Source organism: Cnephaeus nilssonii, assembly GCF_951640355.1.
Source record: "Cnephaeus nilssonii genome assembly, chromosome: X".
NCBI classification, from domain to species: Eukaryota; Metazoa; Chordata; class Mammalia; order Chiroptera; family Vespertilionidae; genus Cnephaeus; species Cnephaeus nilssonii.
In genome coordinates, this window is record NC_137071.1 from 25389704 (window position 1) to 25411118 (window position 21415).

Consider the following 21415-nt stretch of genomic DNA (forward strand, 5'->3'; position numbering starts at 1 on the left):
GCATGCAAGAGATAAGTCACAATATTAACAAGCTAAGAAAAGCTAGCCAGCAGTAACAAAGAATTCACTTCTGGTAGTTTAATTAAACATGATCATTGGCATTGCTTTCTTCCAGGGCAAATGCTAGTGATATATAAGTATTATATATATATATATATATATATATATATATATATATATATACACACACATATCCTACATAATAAAAAGGCAATATGCAAATTGCATCACTCCGCTACGCCCACAATTGGGCCGGCTGGAGACCTGGGGGGCAGGACTCAGGGTGGCCGATTGGCTGGCAGTAGGAGCGAGGGGCGGGGACTCGTGAGTCCCCGTTCCCTGCTCCTCCCGCAGGCCTAAATGGCTGGCTGGAGCTGCGGGAGGACCCATGGGGCCCACGGAAGACTCCGGTGGCAGCGGAAGACGCTGGTGGCCGATTGCGTGGCTGCCGGCACCAGTTTTCCTCTGGCCACCGCCCCCCATCGGAGCGCCTCCCGAGTCCCGCCCCCAGCCTTCAGGAGGCGCTTCGATCAGGGGTGGCCAGACGAAAACTAGTGCTGGTGGAAAACTGGTGCTGGCAGCCAGGTGAAGGAAAGTCTATTGCACGAAACTTCGTGCAACCGGCTTCTAGTATATATATATATATATATATATATATATATATATATATATATATTGATTTGGGAAATCCATACCTCAGAGAAAAACTTACGTAGTGATTTTTATTTAAAATTTCAGTAATATTTGTCCCATCCTAAAACATCATATAACTGGGAACTATTTGATTTCAATTTTCTCACTTTTAGTTATCTTTTTTTAGCTAGTTCTTTTTATTTTATTTTAAAAAATATATTTATATTGATTTCAGAGAGGAAGGAAGAGGGAGAGATAGAAACATCAATGATGACAGAGAATCATTGATTGGCCTACCTCCTGCATGCCCCACATTAAGGATTGAGCCCACAACCCAGGTATGTGTCCTGACCAGGAATGGAACCATGACTTCCTGATTCAGAGGTCCACGCTCAATCACTGAGCCTTGCTGCTGGCCTAAGCTATTTCTATTTAAATATATTCACAAAATATTATTTGTCAACCCCTAGGGCTGCACAGGTTCCATTCTCTTTAGTGAAATTATAATCTGAATAGACTAAGGTCACCAATAATAAAATATACTCAATGACTATATTTTTCATTTTAGCATGGAAAGATAAAGATTTTTATATAAGAAATCTTGATTTATATGTGTCATTACTTTCCTCCTGAAAAGTAAACCATAATTCGCAATATAAATACATAGAAAGAAGTGTCAGGCCATGTTTTCATTTGAAAACACCAATAAATATATGCCACTTCATTAGTATCCAAGGTGTTCTCAGTGATTAAATAGAATGATTTTTTATTATACCCATCTATGATCTTACTAGTTGCTATACCCTTATAAGTGGGTCCATATTAAATGACAACCACAATCAATATCAATCAGTGTGACGAGACTTGAAATTGCATGTAGTTTTTAAAGGTTGTCTGACTTCTCTATGAATTGCCTGTAGGATAATATCCTGTTGCCAATATGTAACATTTTGCATGGAGAATGTAATAGCTCACTGATTTTTATTTAGTATCCTTTTAATCAATTTCCAAAGAACAAATATAAACAAAAGAAACAAACAGCAAGTTTTCAGTTTTTAAAACGGAATGGTCTTGCCCAGCTGATGTGGTTCAGTGGTTGAGCAATGACCTATGAACCAGGAGGTCCTGGTTAGATTCCCAGTCAGGGCACATGCCTGGGCTTCAGGTTCAGTCCCCAGCAGGGGTGCAGGAGGCAGCTGATTGATGATTCTCTGTCATAATTGATGTTTCTATCTCTCTCTCTCCCCCTCCCTTGTTCTCTCTCTGAAATCAATAAGAACATATTAAAAAAACTGGATGGTCTTTTAGTATAGATTTATGAAATCTATTTACTAGGATATCACTTGCTAAAAATATTACACTTTTTTTACAGAAAAAATGTGATAGCATAGCAATAGTATAGAAAGTCCCCATAAAACCCACACCCAGTTTCACCTATTATTAGTATCTTATATTATCAAAGCACATTTGTTACAATTAATTAACCAATATTGATACATTATTGCTAACTACAGTCCATTATATTTATTCATATTTCTTCAGTTTTCACCTAAGGTCCTTTTTCTGTTACATAGCTCATTTATTCATTGTGTCTTCAAGAAAGAAGACATACAAGTTTAAGAAATAGTCTTAAAGTACTAAGTGACTGAACACTTACACAATGTGTAATAGGCCAATATAATTAACATGTTGCTCTTGAAATCACATATTAAATAGTACCATTCATTTTGCCTCCTTTATTTCTATTTCTAAATGCAGAAATAAAATGACACTGTCTTTCAAATATTGGAAATGACAATTATAGATGTTTAATCATAACATTTAAAAGAATATGACCTTAACATATGACCAGATTACTAGATAAAAAGGAGTCACACATTTAAAAAATGTTAAATATATTTTAATTAGTATTAACTTAAATATGTAGGCAATATCACACTAATTATTTGTTCAAATGCTCTAAACTTAGTAAAGCAGTTGAATGACCTGTGTATTTTTTGTATGGTATATTTGAGGAATGAGAAATGAGGCCCATGCTACCTCACTCTCAGTACTGAGGCTCTATCAAGGGTTTCAAACCAACCAATAGAAGTTTCATCTTTAGCGATTCCACTTCTGAGAACATATTTGAAAAAACCCCTGAAACAATTGAAAAGAATACATGCACCCTTATGTTCACTGCAGAATTATTTATAATAGCCAAGATCTGGAAGCAACCTAAATGCCCATCAGTAGATGAGTGGATAAAAAAGCTGTGGTACATTTACACAATGGAATACTATGCAGCTGTACAAAAGAAAGAAATCTACCCTGGCTGGGTGGCTCAGCTGGTTGGACAGTGATCCTGTACACCAAAAGGTTATGGGTTCAATCCCTAGTAGGGGCATGTACGAGAGGCAACTGATTAATCTTTCTCTCTCACATTTCTATCTGTCTCTCCCTGTATTTTTTCTCTTTCTCCCTTCCTCTCACTCTCTTTCTCTCTCTCTCATCTCATCTCTAAAAAAAATAATGACAACATATATTTGAATGAGGAATACAAAAAAGGAAATCTTACCTTTTGAGACATCATGGATGGACCTGGAGAGAATTATGTTAAGTGAGATAATCCAGTCAGAGAAAGATAAGTAGCATGTGATTTCACTTATATGTGGAATCTAATGAACAAAATAAACTAGCAAACAAAATAAAAACAGACTCATAAATTCAGAGAACATACTGACAGCTTTCAGAGGGACGGGGAGTTGGGGGGCTGGGTGAAAAAGGTGAAGGGATTAAACAAAAAAAAATCAAAACTTATAGACACAGACAAAAATAGGATGGTGATTACCAGAGGGAAAAGGGGATAGGGGGAGGTAGAAGAGAGTAAAAGAGGGACAAATTACTTGGGATGGTGAACACACAATGCAATATAAAAATCTACTATAGAATTGTACACCTGCAACCTATATAATTTTATTAACCAACTAGAGGCCCGGTGCATGAAATTCATTCATGGGAGTGTGTGTCCCTCACCCCAGCCTGTACCCTCTCCAATCTGGGACCACTCAAGGGATGTCCGACTGCCAGGTAGGATCGGGCCTAAATGGGAAGTCGGACATCCCTCTCACAATCCAGGACTGCTGGCTCCCAACTGCTCACCTGCCTGCCTTCCTGATTGCCCCTATCCGCTTCTACCTGCCAGCCTGATCACCCCCTAACCACTCCCCTGCCAGCCTGATTGATGCCTAACTGCTCCCCTGCCAGCCTGATTGCCCCTAACTTCCCTCCCCTGCAGGCCCAGTTCTCCCCCAACTGCCCTTCCCTGCAGGCCCAGTCGCACCCAACTTCTCTCCTCTGCTGGCCTGGTCACCCCTAACTGCCCTCCCCTGCAGGCCTGGTCACCCCCAACTGCCCTTCATTGCAGGCCTGGTCCCTCCCAACTGCCCTCCCCTGCTGGTCTTATCACCCACAACTGCCCTTCCTTGCAGGCATGATCCCTCCCAACTGCCCTCCCCTGCTGGCCATCTTGTGGTGGCCATCTTGTGTCCACATGGGGGCAGCCATCTTTGACCACATGGGGGCAGCCATCTTGTGTGTTGGAGTGATGGTCAATTTGCATATTACTCTTTTATTAGATAGGATAGCATCCCAATAAATTCAATAAAAAACATGTAATATTAAAAAAAAGAAATCATTGTATTAAGATTAAATTATTTGTTCAAATGCTCTAAACTTAGTAAAGCAGTTGAATAGCCTATGTATTTTTGTATGGTATATTTTAAAGTTTAGGCAAAGGAATTTAACCTTAAACTTCTATAAACAACAATATAATTGTAGATTCTTCTTTATTCTTTCCTTTAAGCTAATAGTTTTTACTGAATAATGCAGTATAAAATTAAATAAAGCTGGTCTAGCAATAAATGTGAGAAAAGCACATTATTTTTGCCCTGTATGAAGATAAGCAACAACAACAAAATCCTATAAAATAATACCCAGAGAAATATCATTTATAGATGTGAACATTATATTCACATTCAAATATTTTTCTTGCAAATATGAAAAAACATATGTAATAAGCACATAGTGTCTACAAAAGAAACATTATTTTCCACTGTTATATTTTTTAAATAAATCTTTATTGTTGAAAGTATTACATATAGCCCCCTTTCCACCCATTGCCCTCTCCCCCCTCACCGCCCCTGGCCTTCACCACTCTATTGTCTGTGTCTATGGGATATGCATATATGCATATAAGTTCATTGGTTGATCTCTGCCCCCCCCCCTCCCATTCCCTGCCTTCCCTCTGAGGTTTGACAGTCTGTTCCATGTGGTCTATTTTTCTTCATCAGTTTACGTTGTTCATTAGATTCCACATATGAATGAGATCATGAGATACTTCTCATTCTCTGACTGGCTATTTCGCTTAGCATAATGCTCTCCAGGTTCATCCATGCTCTTGCAAATGGTCAGAGTTCTTTCTAGAGCTGCATATTATTCCATTGTATAGATGTACCACAGTATTTTAATTTATTTATCTGTTGATGGGCACTCAGGCTGTTTCCAAATCTTAGCAATTGTAAATTGTGTTGCTATGAACATAGGGGTGCATATATTCTTTCTAATGGGTGTTTCTTGATTCTTGGGATATATTCACAGAAGAAGGATCACTACTTATAAAGCTACAGGACATTGAAAAAGGAGATAGAGGAAGATAAACGCAAGTGGAAGAATAGACCGTGTTTATGGATTGGTAGAATCAACATCATTAAAATGGTCATACTACCAAAAACAATTGAGAGTTTCAATGCAATTCCTATTAAAATACCAATGGTATATATATATATTTTATTGATTTTTTACAGAGAGGAAAAGAGAGGGATAGAGAGTCAGAAACATCGATGAGAGAGAGACATCGATCAGCTGCCTCCTGCACGCCCCCTACTGGGGATGTGCCCGCAACCAACGTACGTGTCCTTGACTGGAATCGAACCTGGGACCTTTCAGTCCGCAGGCCGACGCTCTATCCACTGAGCCAAACCAGCCTCGGCACCAACGGTATATTTTTAAAAAATCTAGAACAAACTCTACAAAAATTCATCTGGAATAAAAAAATAAAAAAAAAGACCCTGAATAGCTGCAGCAATCCTGAGAAAGAACAAAGTTGGAGGGATCACAGTACCAGATATCAAGCTATACTACAAAGCCACTGTTCTCAAAACTGCCTGGTACTGGCACAAGAACAGACATATAGACCAATGGAACAGAACAGAGAACCCAGAAATCGACCCAAGCTGTTATGCTCAATTAATATTTGACAAAGGAGGCAAGAGCATACAGTGGAGTCAAGACAGTCTCTTCAATAAATGGTGTTGGGAAAATTGGACAGATACATGCAAAAAAATGAAATTAGACCACCAACTTATACCATACACAAAAATAAACTCAAAATGGATAAAAGATTTAAATGAAACCATAAAAATCTTAGAAGAAACCATTGGCAACAAAATCTCAGATATCTCTTGTAGCAATGTATTTATAGATACATTTCCTAGGATAATGGAAATTAAGGAGAAAATAAACAAATAGGATTGCATCAAAATAAAGAGCTTCTGCACAGCAAAAGAAACCATCAATAAAATAACAAGTGAGCCCACTCCATGGGAGAACATATTTGCCAATGACACATCCACTAGGGGATTAACCTCCAAAATCTACAAGGAACTCATGCAACTTAACAAAAGGAAGACAAACAATCCAATTTTAAAATGGGCAAAGGACCTAAATAGACACTTCTCCAAAATGGACATACAGAAGGCCGAAAGGCATATGAAAAAATGCTCAAAGTCACTAATCATCCAGGAGATGCAAATCCAAAGGACAATGAGGTACCACCTCACACCTTTTAGAATGGCTATCATCAACAAATCCACAAACAAGTGCTGGCGAGGATGTAGAGAAAAGGGAACCCTGGTACACTGCTGGTGGGAATGCAAACTAGTGCAGCCTCTGTGAAAAACAGTTTAGAGATTTCTCAAAATATTAAAAATGGAACTACCATTTGACCCAGTGATCTCACTTCTAGGAATATATTCACTGTTATATAACTATTGTTTTATTATTGTTACCTTTCTAAAATCATCTCCTACCACTCTTGCCATTGAGGATTCTACTTCAGCTGCATTGGATTTGGATTTGAAAATATCAAACACCCTCTTATTTCAGGACTCTTGAAATTGCTGGTGTGTCCTTCTGGAAAGCTCTCTCTGTAAATACCCACTCAGCTTACTTCCTATTCTGTGAGAAAGAATGCTTACAATAAGTTTCACTGTTTACAATCTAGGATTTCCCTTATGCATAAATATTTCTCAATCATATTCCATATCATAGATAGATTTGTGAGGAGGATAAAGAAGCATAATACATTTGGCCCTGTCTAAATAGTTTTGTTAAGAAAGTAAATACACCATCATGTGTCTGTTTTCAGGAAAGGCACAGGCTTCTGTACCTGAGGCATATGGTCTCTTTGATGAGTAGCCAGATCCTCAAAGGACAAAATGGTACCATAGTTACTGAATGGCCATGGGACCTGCATGTGTTCTTAAAATCACTATAACGGCATATTTTTGAGTTCACCAGTTAAGGATGTTTTAGACATTAATAAATGGATTGTGTGGGGGCATGCAGCATTGATTTGCAAAGAAAAAATGGATGGTGGTCACGGGCTCCTTTTTGGCACAGCAGTATTAACTTCTCACTTGCTTAGAATTCTTGAGTCAGACATCCTTATGTCTTTCTCTTTCGTTTAGATCTGTGCTCAAATGTTATCAGAAAGACCTTCCCTATCTGAAGGAGTATCCCTTCTTAACTCTCTTCCTTATGTTTTTTTTTCTTCCTACTACTACTTAACTGTAATATTTTTGATTTTTTAAAATTTCTTTTTCTTAGTCCTCAACCAAGGAAATGTTCATTGATTTTTAGACATAAAAGGAAGGAAGAGAGAGAGAGAGATACATCAATGTGAGAGAAACATGGACCAGTTGCCTCCCATATGCACCACGACGGGGGATCAAACCCACAACCTAGGTATGTGCCCTGATCTGACCTGCGATAGAACCTGCAACCAAAGTCACCAACACTTTTTTACTTTTTTTACTTTAATCTGAGCTAGTTGAGAGAGAGAGGAATGAAGAGGGATATATATATATATATATATATATATATATATATATATATATATATATTATATATATATGGAGAGAGAGAGAGAGAGAGAGAGTGAGAGAGAGAGAGAGAGAGATATCTGCCTCCTGCATGCCCCCAACTGGGAATTAAGCCTGAAACCTGGCCATGTGCCCTGGCAGGGAATCGAACTGGCACCCTTTTAATGCACAGGAGAACACCCATCCAACTTAGACACTTTTTTATATAAGAAACAAACTAAATAAAAAGACTCCATTTGTAATAGCAACAAATCTATAAAATCACTAAAAAATTAGCAAAAGAAAGAATATATAAGATTTCTACAGAGTAATTATAAAAACTATTAAAAATTACAACAGTATTTTTACTAATTTGATTTTATGAGAGGAGTTATTATAAAAACACATCTCTTTAAATTATTCTATAACTTCCGCATATTTCTAATGAAATTCAGGTGGATTTTGGGAGAAAATTAGTAAACTTTTAAAAATATTACAAAAATTTTTACATATATCTAAAGCATTTTTAAAAGAGAGCAAAAGTTTATTCACAAGGGAATAAAGTCCTGAATACAAAAGTTAATACAAAAATTTAGTAGCATATAATATAGCAAGATACTTTTATGACCTACTAGCGAGAAATTATTTCTTAAACTAAATTCCCATATTAAAAGCTCTAGAATCATATTTAAAAATGCACTATGGTGGGTTGGTCCCCCATTCTCCATGCACAAGATATGATTTCTTTTTTTTTTATGTGTCACTGTGGCTAGGCTTTATTTTTTTACTTTTTCTTTTTTTAATTCTTTATTGTTTAAAGTATTAATACATAGACACACACACACACACACACACACACACACACACACACACACACACTAGAGACCTGGTGCATGAAATTCGTGCATGGGCGGGGTGTCCCTCAGCTCAGCCTGCACCCTCTCCAATCTGGGACCCCTAGACGGCAGTCGGACATCCCTCTCACAATCCAGGACTGCTGGCTCCCAACTGCTCTCCTGCCTGCCTTCCTGATTGCTCCTAACCACTTCTGCCTGCCAGCCTGACCACACCCTAACCACTCCCCTGCCAGCCTGATTGATGCCTAACTGCTCCCTTGCCAGCCTGTTTAGCCCTAACTGCCCTCCCCTGCAGGCCTGGTCACCCCTAACTGCCATCCCCTGCAGGCCTGGTCTCCCCAAACTGCTCTTCCCTGCAGGCCTGGGTCCCTCCCACCTTCCCTCCCCTGCAGGCCTGGTCCCCCCAAACTGCTCTCCCCTGCAGGCCTGGGTCACCCCCAACTGCCCTTCCCTGCAGGCCCGGTCACCCCCAACTTCCCTCCTCTGCCGGCCTGGTCACCCCTAACTTCCCTCCCCTGCAGGCTTGGTTGCCCCCAACTGCCCTCCCTTGCAGGCCTGGTCCCTCCCAACTGCCCTCCCCTGCTGGCCTGATCACCCACAACTGCCCTCCCTTACAGGCCTGTTCCCTCCCAACTGCCATCCCCTGCTGGCCATCCTGTGGTGGCCATCTTGTGTCCACATGGGAGCAGGATCTTTGACCACATGGGGGCAGCCATCTTGTGTTGGAGTGATGGTCAATTTGCATATTACTCTTTTATTAGATAGGATAGAGGCCTGGTGCATGGGTAGGGGCCAGCTGGTTTGCCCTGAAGGGTGTCCCGGATCAAGGATCAAGGTGGGGGTTCCCTTGGGGCATGGGGCAGCCTGGGCGAGGGGCCTGTGGTGGTTTGCAGGCCAGCCACACCACCTGGCAACCCAAGTGGAGGCCCTGATATCTGGGATTTATTTATCTTCTACAATTGAAACTTTGTAGCCTGGAGTAGAGCCAAGCCTCCTGCTTGCTCCGTGGTGGCAGCCATTTCTGTTGGGATTTATTTATCTTCTATAATTGAAATTTTGTAGCCTGGAGTGGAGGCCTAGGCTGGCCAGGGCTGCAGAAGCTTGGCTTCCTCCATTGCCAGAGGCAACCCTAACCTCCTGCTCTCTCCAGCTCCGTGGATGCCGCCATTTTGGTTGGGATTTATTTATCTTCTATCATTGAAACTTTGTAGCATTGAGTGGAGGCCTAGGCTGGCAAGGACAGGCGGAAAGCTTGGCTTCCTCCATTGCCAGGGAAACCCAAGCCTCCCTCCTTCTCTTCATGGCTGCAACCATCTTGGTTGGGTTTATTTGCATATTCGCTCCTGATTGGCTTGTGGGTGTGGCTTGTGGGCATGGCTTGTGGGTGTAGTGGAGGTACGGCCAATTTGCATATTACTCTTTTATTAGATAGGATATATATATGACTTGATTTCTAAGGTCTTGTCCCAACCCAAGGGCCTGTCACTAAGTCAGGGGGGACCTGTTTTTTCTACCCTTTGGAGGACAGAAATGGGCATATCCAGGTTATGGGCAAGCAGCACAAACTGTTCTACTATTTTGCATATTGTTCCTTCTGTACCACAAACTGTATAAAATTGATGTATTTTTTTGCAAAAAATTAAAAGTGAAAATTGTTGAATTTTATGTTATAAAATTAAGGCTTTCTCTTTTATAAAAAATGAATGGTTGTAAAATTTAGGGAAGATTTTGGAATGCTAAAAATATAATATATTATATACGTACACACACAGAGTAATATGGAATGGTCTTTAAAGAGTGCTGAGTAAAACACATTAATACATAAAGTATGCATATAGTAAAAAAAAATAAAGGACACTGAGTAAGGTAGTTAGGAGGAAGCAAAAATGCAGTTAGTAGATGAGAAAGACACAAAGAAAATGACAATTGAGTTCAGGTCTCTAATGCCAGGGATACTGATATATGCATACTCACAGCGTGGGGTCATGATAGAGAGATGTTCTTAAATGAAATACATATACTTATAATTCAATTACATAAGAATGTATTTGGGTTTTTAAATCTCCAAACTTGTATATTAATATAACTGTAATAACTTGGTTTTAATATCTATTTTAGGAATAACTGCAGATTATCCTGTTATATTACATGTTAGAAATTTAGTCCATTCTCTGTTTATTTCATGCAATATTTGTAGAAAGCCGGATGGCTTAAAGACCATCACTTTGCCCTGAGTGTCAGAGCCCATATTGTACCAGTGTGATAATTCACACTGACTGTCATTTTTGTTTGTTTGTTTGTTTGTTTTTAACTACTACAAGAGTTGTATTTTGGGGATGGAAGGCTGTTACCAACTAAACAGGATTCTTTCCTCCTGCGCCGTATTTTGTTGAAGACAGGCATTAGAAAAGTTGGACATAAGAAAGCTCCTTTTCAAACCCTCCTTAACCAAGACATAATTCAGAATGGCCAATGGTAAATTAATAAGCCATTATATTTCAGTTAATAAGATACTCAATTCACCCTTCTCTTCTGCTTAAAATATCCCTGGCACATCAGTAAAAGCACTTCCTGTTTATTTTAAGAAAACACTAACTTTCCACTTTAACCATAGGATAATTAACAGACATTTATTTAGAACATGGAAATAAATGAATAAGAAAATATTTCATGGATCTATCAGAAATAAGAGAAATGTTTTTAAAAATATTATTTGGTAACACTTTATATTTGATATTTTATCCAGCATTTAATTTTAGCAACTAATTTATTATAAATATATTTTCATGCTGGAAAATGAAATCAGGGACCCTCAAAAAATTTTGTTAGGCCAGAGTGGATAATTTAAAATTTTCTACAAGAGTGTCAAATGTATTAAATATTAACCTCCAGATTCTGAAGTTTTTAAAATGAATATTCATGGTGAGGAGAGATAATTTAAAGATCTGCTGAATCTAAAAATGTGGATTATATATTACTTTGAAAGTCCAATTAGTTGTACTAAATACAACCTGCAATCCCAACAATTATATAGCATTTTGGGGGGTAATCACAAAAATATTTAGGACAATTCGTTAATACACACTTTGTCATTTCACACTTTGTCATTTTCATGTTTACATTTCAACAAGAAGACTGAGTTCCTATAAAGGAATCATTTCACTCACTTGATTTGTCCTTTGTCATGTTTGTAATGTTGCTTTTTCTATTGGTATTATGTTTTGAATTTATAAAAGAAAGAAATTGTCAGGCATATATATTGGAAAAATTATATCTAGAAGCAAATATGCCAGTTCTTCTCTTCTATACTTATGTAGAGACACAGTTATCAAATATCCAGGTTTCCAAATAAATATAGTTTCATGCCAAGCAGTTATACATTTTAAAACATACTCCAAATACTTATTTTTCCAAAGCTCTTTTACAATTTCATAATGTTGCCAAGATCATCAATTGGGTCTGTAGCATGCTAGGGAAATAAAATCTTACAATAAAAAATTTTAAAAATAAAGATACACTAGGTTAAGTTATATTGGGTAATATTAGAGGAGGGAACAATTTTCTCCCACTCAAATAATAAAGGTAACGTTAAATATTTTGTAAACTATCCTGTCCTGAAATTATACTTTTTAAAATAATTTCCTGTTCCATTCAATGTCCTGAAATAATTGACATAATTACATTTCCTACTTTAACATCTCTCTGCGATGAGCAACATTTTATTACCTGCTTTATGTAAAATTTTTTTTTATGATTACAAACTAGCTATGAAACTAATACAACTTGAGATAAATCTCAAATGCCAAAGGAAGCTGTCCCGTGTTCTCACATAGATAACATTTATAAATCGTCAATATAGCAACTATGTACTACGGAGCCGATAAGAATGTGCTGAGCAGTATGAGGTTTTATTTTGTCAGAGTTGGTTTAACTCACAAAGTAAAAAGAGTTCTATGTGATTCATTACACTTTTGCAAATAATCACAACTATTTGAACATCCAAGCTACAAAGGATATTTTCAAAAAATTAATACTTAGAGTAAACATCTCTTAGAACTGAAACAGAATTCTTAATGACATCAGAATGATACAGGAGAAGCAAAATCACAACCCTAAAATATATTCCCTATAAATTATGAAAACGTGTTATTCCTGTTTTCTTCATAGACTTAGAGGGGGGATGTTTCTTGTAGATCCTGATTGACTATATATAAATCAGAGATTATTATAGCCCTTTTATTGAAACACTAAATGAGAGTTTTAGAGGATAAGATAACCTAGACTAGGACTTTCAATTATGCTAATGAAAACTCCTACCTGGCAGTAGACTCTCCTGTACTTTCATCAGCCATCATCTCCAAATCTTGTGAATGTTTCTCACAAGCTCTTTTGAACAAATTCTCCTCTGGAACTGCTTTAGGAGTATCTTCATTTGCTCGAAGATGTTCTATCAGGTTCTGTGGGTGCCAATTCTGAAGCACTCTTTGATGGGCAGGGGCCAGTCCTGACACTGGTGGCAATATGTTGTGGTGGACAGGACTATTGCTTTTCTTCAGTCCGTTTCTGTCCCGAGAGTGGTTCTTCAACCTGCCCTGAACCTGGGTCCCTCTATGCTCATATCCTTCCTGCTGAAGGCAGTTTCCAGGGTTGGAAGAACCTTGAGAAGGATGACTAAACCACCTCCAGCGTAGCCGTAGGATCTGTTTCACATCAAACTCTTTCTTGCCAGACATTGACATTGTTGCAGGAGGAAAGACAAAAGCCTTCTCTCACAGAAAGGAAACGGAGCCTTTGTTATCTCTGGTTTCTCTGCCTCTTCTGTTGAACTAACAAAAGCACAAGTGCCTAGAGCAGCCTTTTCTTGTCCCCCCCTCCCCCGCTGCCTGCTGCCTGTGCTACACAGAGAATACTTCTAGCTTTCTAGCTGCGAAGCTGCAGCTAACAGTGTAGGTGGGAACCCATACTGACAGGATGATGAGGTCAGACCTTAAACAAGTAAATCAGCTTAGCACAGGAAAGCAGCTACCACAACACACTCCAGCTGCTGATGTGCATGCTCACTCACAGTCTTCCCTCCTGGACTTGCAAATATTGAACCCAGCTTCTTCCTTCCCAAGTTACAGTAGCTGAGGCTTAAAACCAAGCATGTGAGCAAAAGCAAAGTGTTTAAACTCACTTCCTTCTAGATTCCCTTCACTCACCCCACCCCCTGCCAGATTCTTTTCCCAGTAGCTCACTTCTAAAACTGTGCCACTTTGTCCTGGGAGAATTTGTAACAGTGAATTCATTATGATCTATTTTGGGGATCTTACAGAAATTTTGAAGGTGGTTTATTAAGGGAAAGCATCTTGCCATCAGTCCCCTCATTCAGGTTTGCCATTATTTTTACAATACATCTGAAAATGTGAATGTCTTTACATAAATATTTGCTTGAAAACCTGAACAGTTTTAAAAATATAAGAAAGTGTTTTCTAATCTTGTTAGCTTGGAAGAGATGTCTTCTCTCAGTTACCAAAGCCTGCAAATAAATAGCCCATTCTGATTCCATGCCTGTATACACATCTCCCTATCATGGTCTTCATTTTCATAGGTGGTGTTAAAGGTCTATTTTTTTTAAGTTCTTATGAGAGGATGCAAAACAACATGTTTTGAATTAACTTCAAATTGACACATAACTCAGTAATAGCTGTACACAAAGTACTTTGAGATCTGAATCAGAATTACTAGTAGCACAGAGGTAGATGTTTTATAACATGAAATGCATCTACCAATCCCATCTTTAAATTTAGTTTGAGTTTTATCCAGATTTCATGTCTTGCATGCAGGTGATAAGGGGGCAATAACATCAGTGTATACTTAGAAAGAATATTGAAACTATAAGGTTTTGGTTTTAATTCTGGCTTTAGGGTTAATGAGATGTTTAATCTTGGCCAAGTCACTTATTTCATTAGCATAATATAAAGAGCCTGAATAGATTTCCAAAGTTTTAACTTGCAATGGATTTTTAAAACTTGGAAATAGAGAATGAAATGAGTATCATTTTCTGTTTTGGTGGGTGTTTTACCTGCAGATTTCTATAAATGCAATTATACCTTTCTCTTATATCCCCACTTGTTTTGTAGGTGTAATGGAAAATTAATATATCAACCAACATGACTGGGCTATGGGGTGCTCAGATATTTGGTCAAACATTATTTTGGTTGTTTCTGTGTGAGTGTTTTTGGATGTGTTTAACATTTTAATAAATAGACTGAGTAAAGTAGATAGTCCTCCCTACTGTGGGTGGGCCTTAGCCAAGCAATTGAAGGCCTGAATAAACAGAAGGCTGACCCTTCTCTAAATAAGAGGGAATTCTTCCTGCCTGACTACCTTCAATCTGAGACTTCATCTCTTTTTTTTTCTTCCTGACTTCAGACTCAAATTGAAATATTGGTTCTTCCTGGGTTTCAAGCCTCCTGGCTTTTGGAGTTGAATTATACCATCAGCTCTTCTAGGTCTTCAACTTGTTGACAGCAGATCTTGAGACTTGTCTGCATCCATAATTATGTGATACAATTCATTATAATAAAACAATCTCTCTTTCTCTTTCCCCTCTCTCTCTGTACTGCACACACATCCTATTGTTTCTATTTCCCTGGAGGACCCTCACTGATACAGTAGGTTTTTTTCTAGTACTAAAAACTAATAAACGTTGATAAATATATAGTTGATTTTTATACCACCTGCAAACAATTTATTGGTATCTCCAAATTTCCAACCTATTTACCAACATGTTTCTTTTTTTAAAAAAAAAATTTTATTGATTTTAGAGAGGAAGGGAGAGGGATAGAGAGAAAGAAACATCAATGATGAGAATCATTGATAAACTGCCTCTCGCACACCCCCTTCTGGGGATCAAGCCTGCAACCCAGGCATGTGCCCTTGGCCGGAATTGAACCTGGGACCCTTCAGTCCTCAGGCTGACCCTCTATCCACTGAGCCAAACCAGCTAGGCACCAACATGTTTCTTAAGCCTCAATGTTAGCATCTATTATCATCACTTCTTGATGAGTGTGTTTTCCCTTCCTAGTATTTTGCATGTAAATAATTGGAAAGGATCTCAAATAGTTCTTCCGATGAGCCCCAGGCATATCAATGAGTCCTGGTAACATATCAATTGCCTTTCTATTATTTGGAGAGGGGACATTCCAAGTAAACTCCTTGAAGATAAAATCTGTATTTTAGACCTTTGTGTTCCGCACTGTGCCCAAAACACAATGTTGGACATTGAGTAAGCAAACTGTAGAAAGCAGTCAGAATAAATACAATGTTATAATAGATTTGAAAATAATGTGTCCTAGGCACAAGAATAATAACTAAATTGGCCATCTAAGTAGTTCAAAATAATATCTTCTGGGCCACCAAGAGTCTGCATTATTTTTTCTATTACATTTCCTTGAGATTATTATGATCAAGATAAAATTGCATATTTCCCTGTGTACCTTTTACAGTAAGATGAATGGTAACTGACACTTGTCAAAATCTAAACATAGATAGAACAATACTCTATATGATTCTATCTAGAATGTGATTTTTAAAAGTATGCAGATTATGGCCCAGCCTGCTTGGCTCAGTGGTTGAGCATCGACCTATGAACCAGGAGATCAGGGGTGTGGGCTCAGTCACCAGTAGGGGGCGTGCAAGAGGCAGCCAAGCAATGATTCTCTCATCATTGATGTTTCTATCTCTCTTTCCCTCTCCCTTCCTCTTTGAAATCAATAAAAATATTTTAAAAATACAAAACATAAAAATATGAAGATTATGGACATTTTCCTGGATCTTGGACACAGAATTATAGAATGGCTAAAAAAGTATATAGATCTAGAAAATTATTGAAGAGAAATAATATTTTATGAAGCATGAGGGTTTCTCTTAAATTTCTGTCTATAAAAGAAAGATTCAAACATATTCAAACAGAAATAAAGACAATGTGAGGGTAGAACAATATCTTATTTATCTTTTCTTTTCCTTTGCTTTATTATCTACTTGAAATCAAGTAACTAATATATGTAGAATTAATGAATAACAAATTCTAAAAGAATTTATTGTCACATAAATTTATTGTCTCAATATGTGCTAGAATTCTTTTTACATTTTTTTAAATTAAAGTATAGTGGACATAAAATTATATTAGTTTCAGGTGTACAACATAATGGTTTGACATTTGTATAACTTACTATAATATAACCACAATAAGTCAAATAACCAACCATCTGTCACCATACAAAGTTATTATGATATTATTGACTATTTTTCATATGCTGTACATTACATCCTTGTAATTTATTTTATAACTGAAAGTGTGTACCTCTTATTCCCCTTTACCTTTTTCACCCATCCTCCCACTACCCTATTATTCGGTAACCATTAGTTTGTTCTCTGTATCTATGAGTCTGTTTCTATTTTTAAATGAAACTGCAAAATTGTTATGGGCTAAAATGCCCTTCTAGATAATTAATGATTATACAGTTGGGAAACAAACCTGTAAACCAGTTGAAAAATCCTGGCAACTTAGCATCCGTGTGCTCTCTTGATGTATTCTGAGTAAAATGCTGACCAGAAAATTAAATTAGTCACTACTAGGACACCTCAAAATTTAACATTATTCAAATGTACCTAGGAATATTTTCCCTATAATTATCTGATTACATGACTTAAAGAAAAATAATGCAGTCATAGACATCTGTGTATTAAAAGCTGCACATCAATAACTTACCATAGTCCGAAGATGGAACTAGTCACTTGGCACAAGCCACACTGGGCAGCACTAAAATTATTTTTTTTAAGAAAAAGCAGTACAGGCATACCTCAGAGATATTGTGGATTTTGTTCTTCTCAATAACTTGCTGCAGCTTCTATATCAGCACTTGGTGCTTCACGTTGCACTTTTATTACGATCTGAAGATGACTTCTTTCCTAAAACCTCAAAAACCAACCTCTGCTAGCTTTAAGCTTTTCTTTTGCAGCTTCCTTCCCGTTCTGAGCCTTCAAAGAATTGAAGAGATTTAGGTATCTGGCTCTGGATTGGACATTGGTTTATGGTAATATTGTGGCGAGTTTGATCTTTTATCCAAGTCACTAAAACTTTTTCCACATCAGCAATGTCTGTTTCATTTTCTTATCATTTGTGTGTTCACTGAAGTAGCACTTTTCATGTCCTTCAAGAACTTTCTTTTGCAGTCACAACGTGGCTAACTGACACAAGAAGCCTAGCTTTAGGCCTATCTAAGCTTTTGACATGCCTTCTGCACTAAATCAATTATAGCTTTTGATTTAAATTCAGAGACATGCAACCCTTCCTTTCAACTGAATATTTAGAGGCCATTATAGAGTCTCATTTTAATATTGTTTTATCTAAGGGAATAGTGAAGACCAAGGAGAGTGAGAGAGATGGGAAGATGGGCCCTCAGTGGAACAGTCAGAACACACATAACATATATTGATTAAATATGCTGTCATATGAACATAGTTGTTGGCAGCCAGAAACAATTACATAATAACATCAGAGATCATTAATCACAGATCACCATGACAAGTATAATAATAATGAAAAAGTTTGCAAATTGTGAGAATTACTAAAATGTAACATAGATTCACAAAGTGAGAAAAAGCTGCTGGAAATGTGCTACAGGTAGACTTGCTCAATGCAGAGTTTCCACAAACCTTCAATTTGTGAAATCCACAATATCTGTAAAGCACAATAAAGCAAAGCAAAATAAAACGAGGTATGGCTGTATCTTATTTAGAGATTTTTGGCTACTAAACAGATGACTTTAAACCAACCCTTGTCCTAAGTAATTACACTCCAAATTACTACCAAATGAAAGAGGTTAAAAAATCATTAACATTGATTCATAGCCTCAGTAAGTTTTCTTTATTTTTCTTTTTTTTGCTCAATCCCTTCACCCACCCAACACCACTGCCCACTCCCATCTCCCCACTCCCTGCCAGAGCTGTCTACCAGCTCTCTATCCATGAGTCTGTCTCTATTTTGGTTGGTAAGTTTTCTGACTCCTGCCAAAGGATATCACATAATTGAATGACGGTGTTATAACCAAACTCCTTCCATTTGCATCCATTTATTTAAGTGAACAGATTTTTTTCATTGCTCACATCTTCAAAAACAAGTGGAAAAAAATAAATGATGCTGACTCCTATCTCATTCTAGCGAAAAGTAATATTCATTGCAGATACATGAATTTAGTACAAAAACAGTCCCATATGACTCTACTAATAACTAATTCTCAATAACATGTTAATATTTGTTTAATATATTTTGCAAATAAAAAAATGTGACCATCATTTTGTTTAATTACTATACTAATAATTATAATGATCCCTCATTGAAAAAGTCACAAAAATATTTAAAACACAAAATTCAATTTATAAATGTATTTTTACAGAAATTATGATCAAACAATCAATATAATATTTTAAGCAAAAATATATTTCATAAGGAAACTGAAATAAAAAATGTAGTTTATTTTTTCAATAAATGTAAAAAAGTTAATTCTATTAAGTAGAAATACTTATTACATTAAATAAGTATTTTTAGTTGAATTCATTGGGGTGACATTAGTTAATAAAAGTATATAGGTTTCCAGGTGGACAATCATATAATACATCATCTGTATATTATATTGTGCGTTCACCACCCCAAGTCAAGTCTCCTTTCATCATCATTCATCCACCTTTAACCTTCTTCTACCTCCCCCCAAACCCTTTCTCTCTTGTAATCATCATGCTATTGTCTGTGTCTATAAGTTGTTTTTTGTTTTGTTTTTAATATATTGTCATTGATTTCAGAGAGGAAGGGAGAGGGAGAGAGAGATATAAACATCAATGATGAGAAAGAATCATTGATTGGCTGCCTCCTGCCCACCCCACACTGGGGATTGAGCCCACAACTTGGGCATATGCCCTGACTTGGAATTGAATCATGACCTTCTGGCTCATAGGTCAACGCTCAACCACTGAGCCACACCGGCTGGGCAAGAATGTCATAGAACCATTAAAATATTTTAATTTAATTACATCAGTTTGTAGATAAAGTAACTGGAACTCAGAGAATAAGTTTATAATAAAATCCTAAAGTAATTTTCATACTAACTTATAAACATCTCATTATATGTTGTACTTACTCAATTTGAACTATATACTAAATCACCTCTTGATAGATTTGGCTAATTTTTCAGCCTATTAACACAATTTGGCATGTTAAATATATCAAACAATGTGTTTGACAACCTTCTCAATTCCACTGCATATGTGGATGACCCTTTTCCCCAATGAAGTCTTTCACAAGGACTATAAAACAAACAGAATAGGGCAAAAGACAGCTCTTAGCCACACCATAAGAGATATTCTTCTAGTGAGGCCTTGCGAGATTAATTCTTTGTCTAGTTACTCAACTAGTTACAGTTATTTATCTGTTTTATTGATTTAACAGTGTGCATGTTATACCACTAAGCAGGCTAATCTCTTTATTGTATTCCATAAGACAGTACCTTCAGCCTGGTGTGATTAAACATTCCATTTGCTTAGCTTGGAATAACTTCACTCATCTATAGAAAGTTTGTTATCCTTTAATAGCTCCAAACTTAAATCCCCAGTTCTCTTTTTAAGGGAAGTCTCTCTCTTCTTTTCCATCTCTAGGCTGCACTGTAGTACTCAATACATATTTGTATTGTCTTTTGTCTTTCTCTAAACATTTCCTGTAAGTATTGTATCACTAGCTTTTATATTAGCACTGAGTTCACTAGCCTTGCATTACAAATTATTATTTCACAATTAAAATCTATTTTTATTTGGAAATTAATTTGTAGTGGGTAAGAGCTGGACATTAAATGTTAATGCCACTGAACACTTAAAAGTTAAATGACATTGTTTCATTGTTTTGACATTAAGAATGTGGGCTCTAATCTCTGGCCAGGGCACATACAAGAAGAAACCAATGAATGCACAACTAAGTGGAACAAAAAATTGATTCTCTCTCTCTCTCTCTCTCTCTCTTAAAAAAATAAAAAGGTTTTTAAAGAGAACATGGGCTCTAATTGGGTTTAAATCCTGGCTCTTCCACTTGTATGAACTTAGAAATTATTATACTCTCTGTGCTTTAGTTTTTCAAAGAAAAAGAAAGAAAGAAAAATCCTCCTATCTAATAAAAAAGTAATATACAAATTGACCATCACTCCAACACACAAGATGGCCGCACCCATGTGGTCAAAGATGGCTTCCCCCATGTGGACACAAGATGGCCACCACAAGATGGCTGACAGGGGACGACAGTTGTGGGTGATCAGGCCAGCAGGGAACAGTAGTTGGGAGGGACCAGGCCTGCAAGGGAGGGCAGTTGTGGGCAACCAGGCCCTCAGGGGAGGGCAGTTGGGGGCGACCAGACCTACAGGAGAGGGCAGTTGGGGGGACCAGGCTGGCAAGGGAGGGCAGTTAGGAGCAATCGGGCTGGCAGGGGAGCAGTTAGGCATCAATCAGGCTCGCAGGAGAGTGGTTAGGGGGTGATCAGGCTGACAGGCAGAAGCTATTAGGGGCAATCAGGCAGGCAGGCAGGTGAACAGTTGGGTGCCAGCAGTCCTGGATTGTGAGAGGGATGTCTGACTGCCCGTTTAGGCACGACTGGGCCTAAATGGTCAATAGGCCATCCCTCGAGTGGTTCCAGATTGGAGAGGGTGCAGGCTGGGCTGAGAG

At 37.6% G+C, this 21415-nt stretch overlaps 1 protein-coding gene across 2 annotated transcripts in view; it reads right to left on the reverse strand.

Annotated features, from left to right (window-relative positions):
* The window catches only part of KLHL4 (kelch like family member 4), a 110198-nt gene extending 92541 nt beyond the window's left edge, over positions 1–17657 (reverse strand). The window contains exon 1 of one of the 2 annotated variants that reach the window (XM_079764894.1): positions 17518–17657. Coding sequence is in view for 1 of the 2 variants with exons in the window: in XM_079764893.1 (XP_079621019.1) it covers positions 12989–13410 (422 nt within the window). In the remaining variant the exon portion in view is untranslated. Of the gene's footprint in view, positions 1–12988; positions 13587–17517 lie in introns of those variants that run through there. The other variant, XM_079764893.1, reaches the window with a different exon arrangement.
* Positions 17658–21415: the final 3758 nt, after the last annotated feature.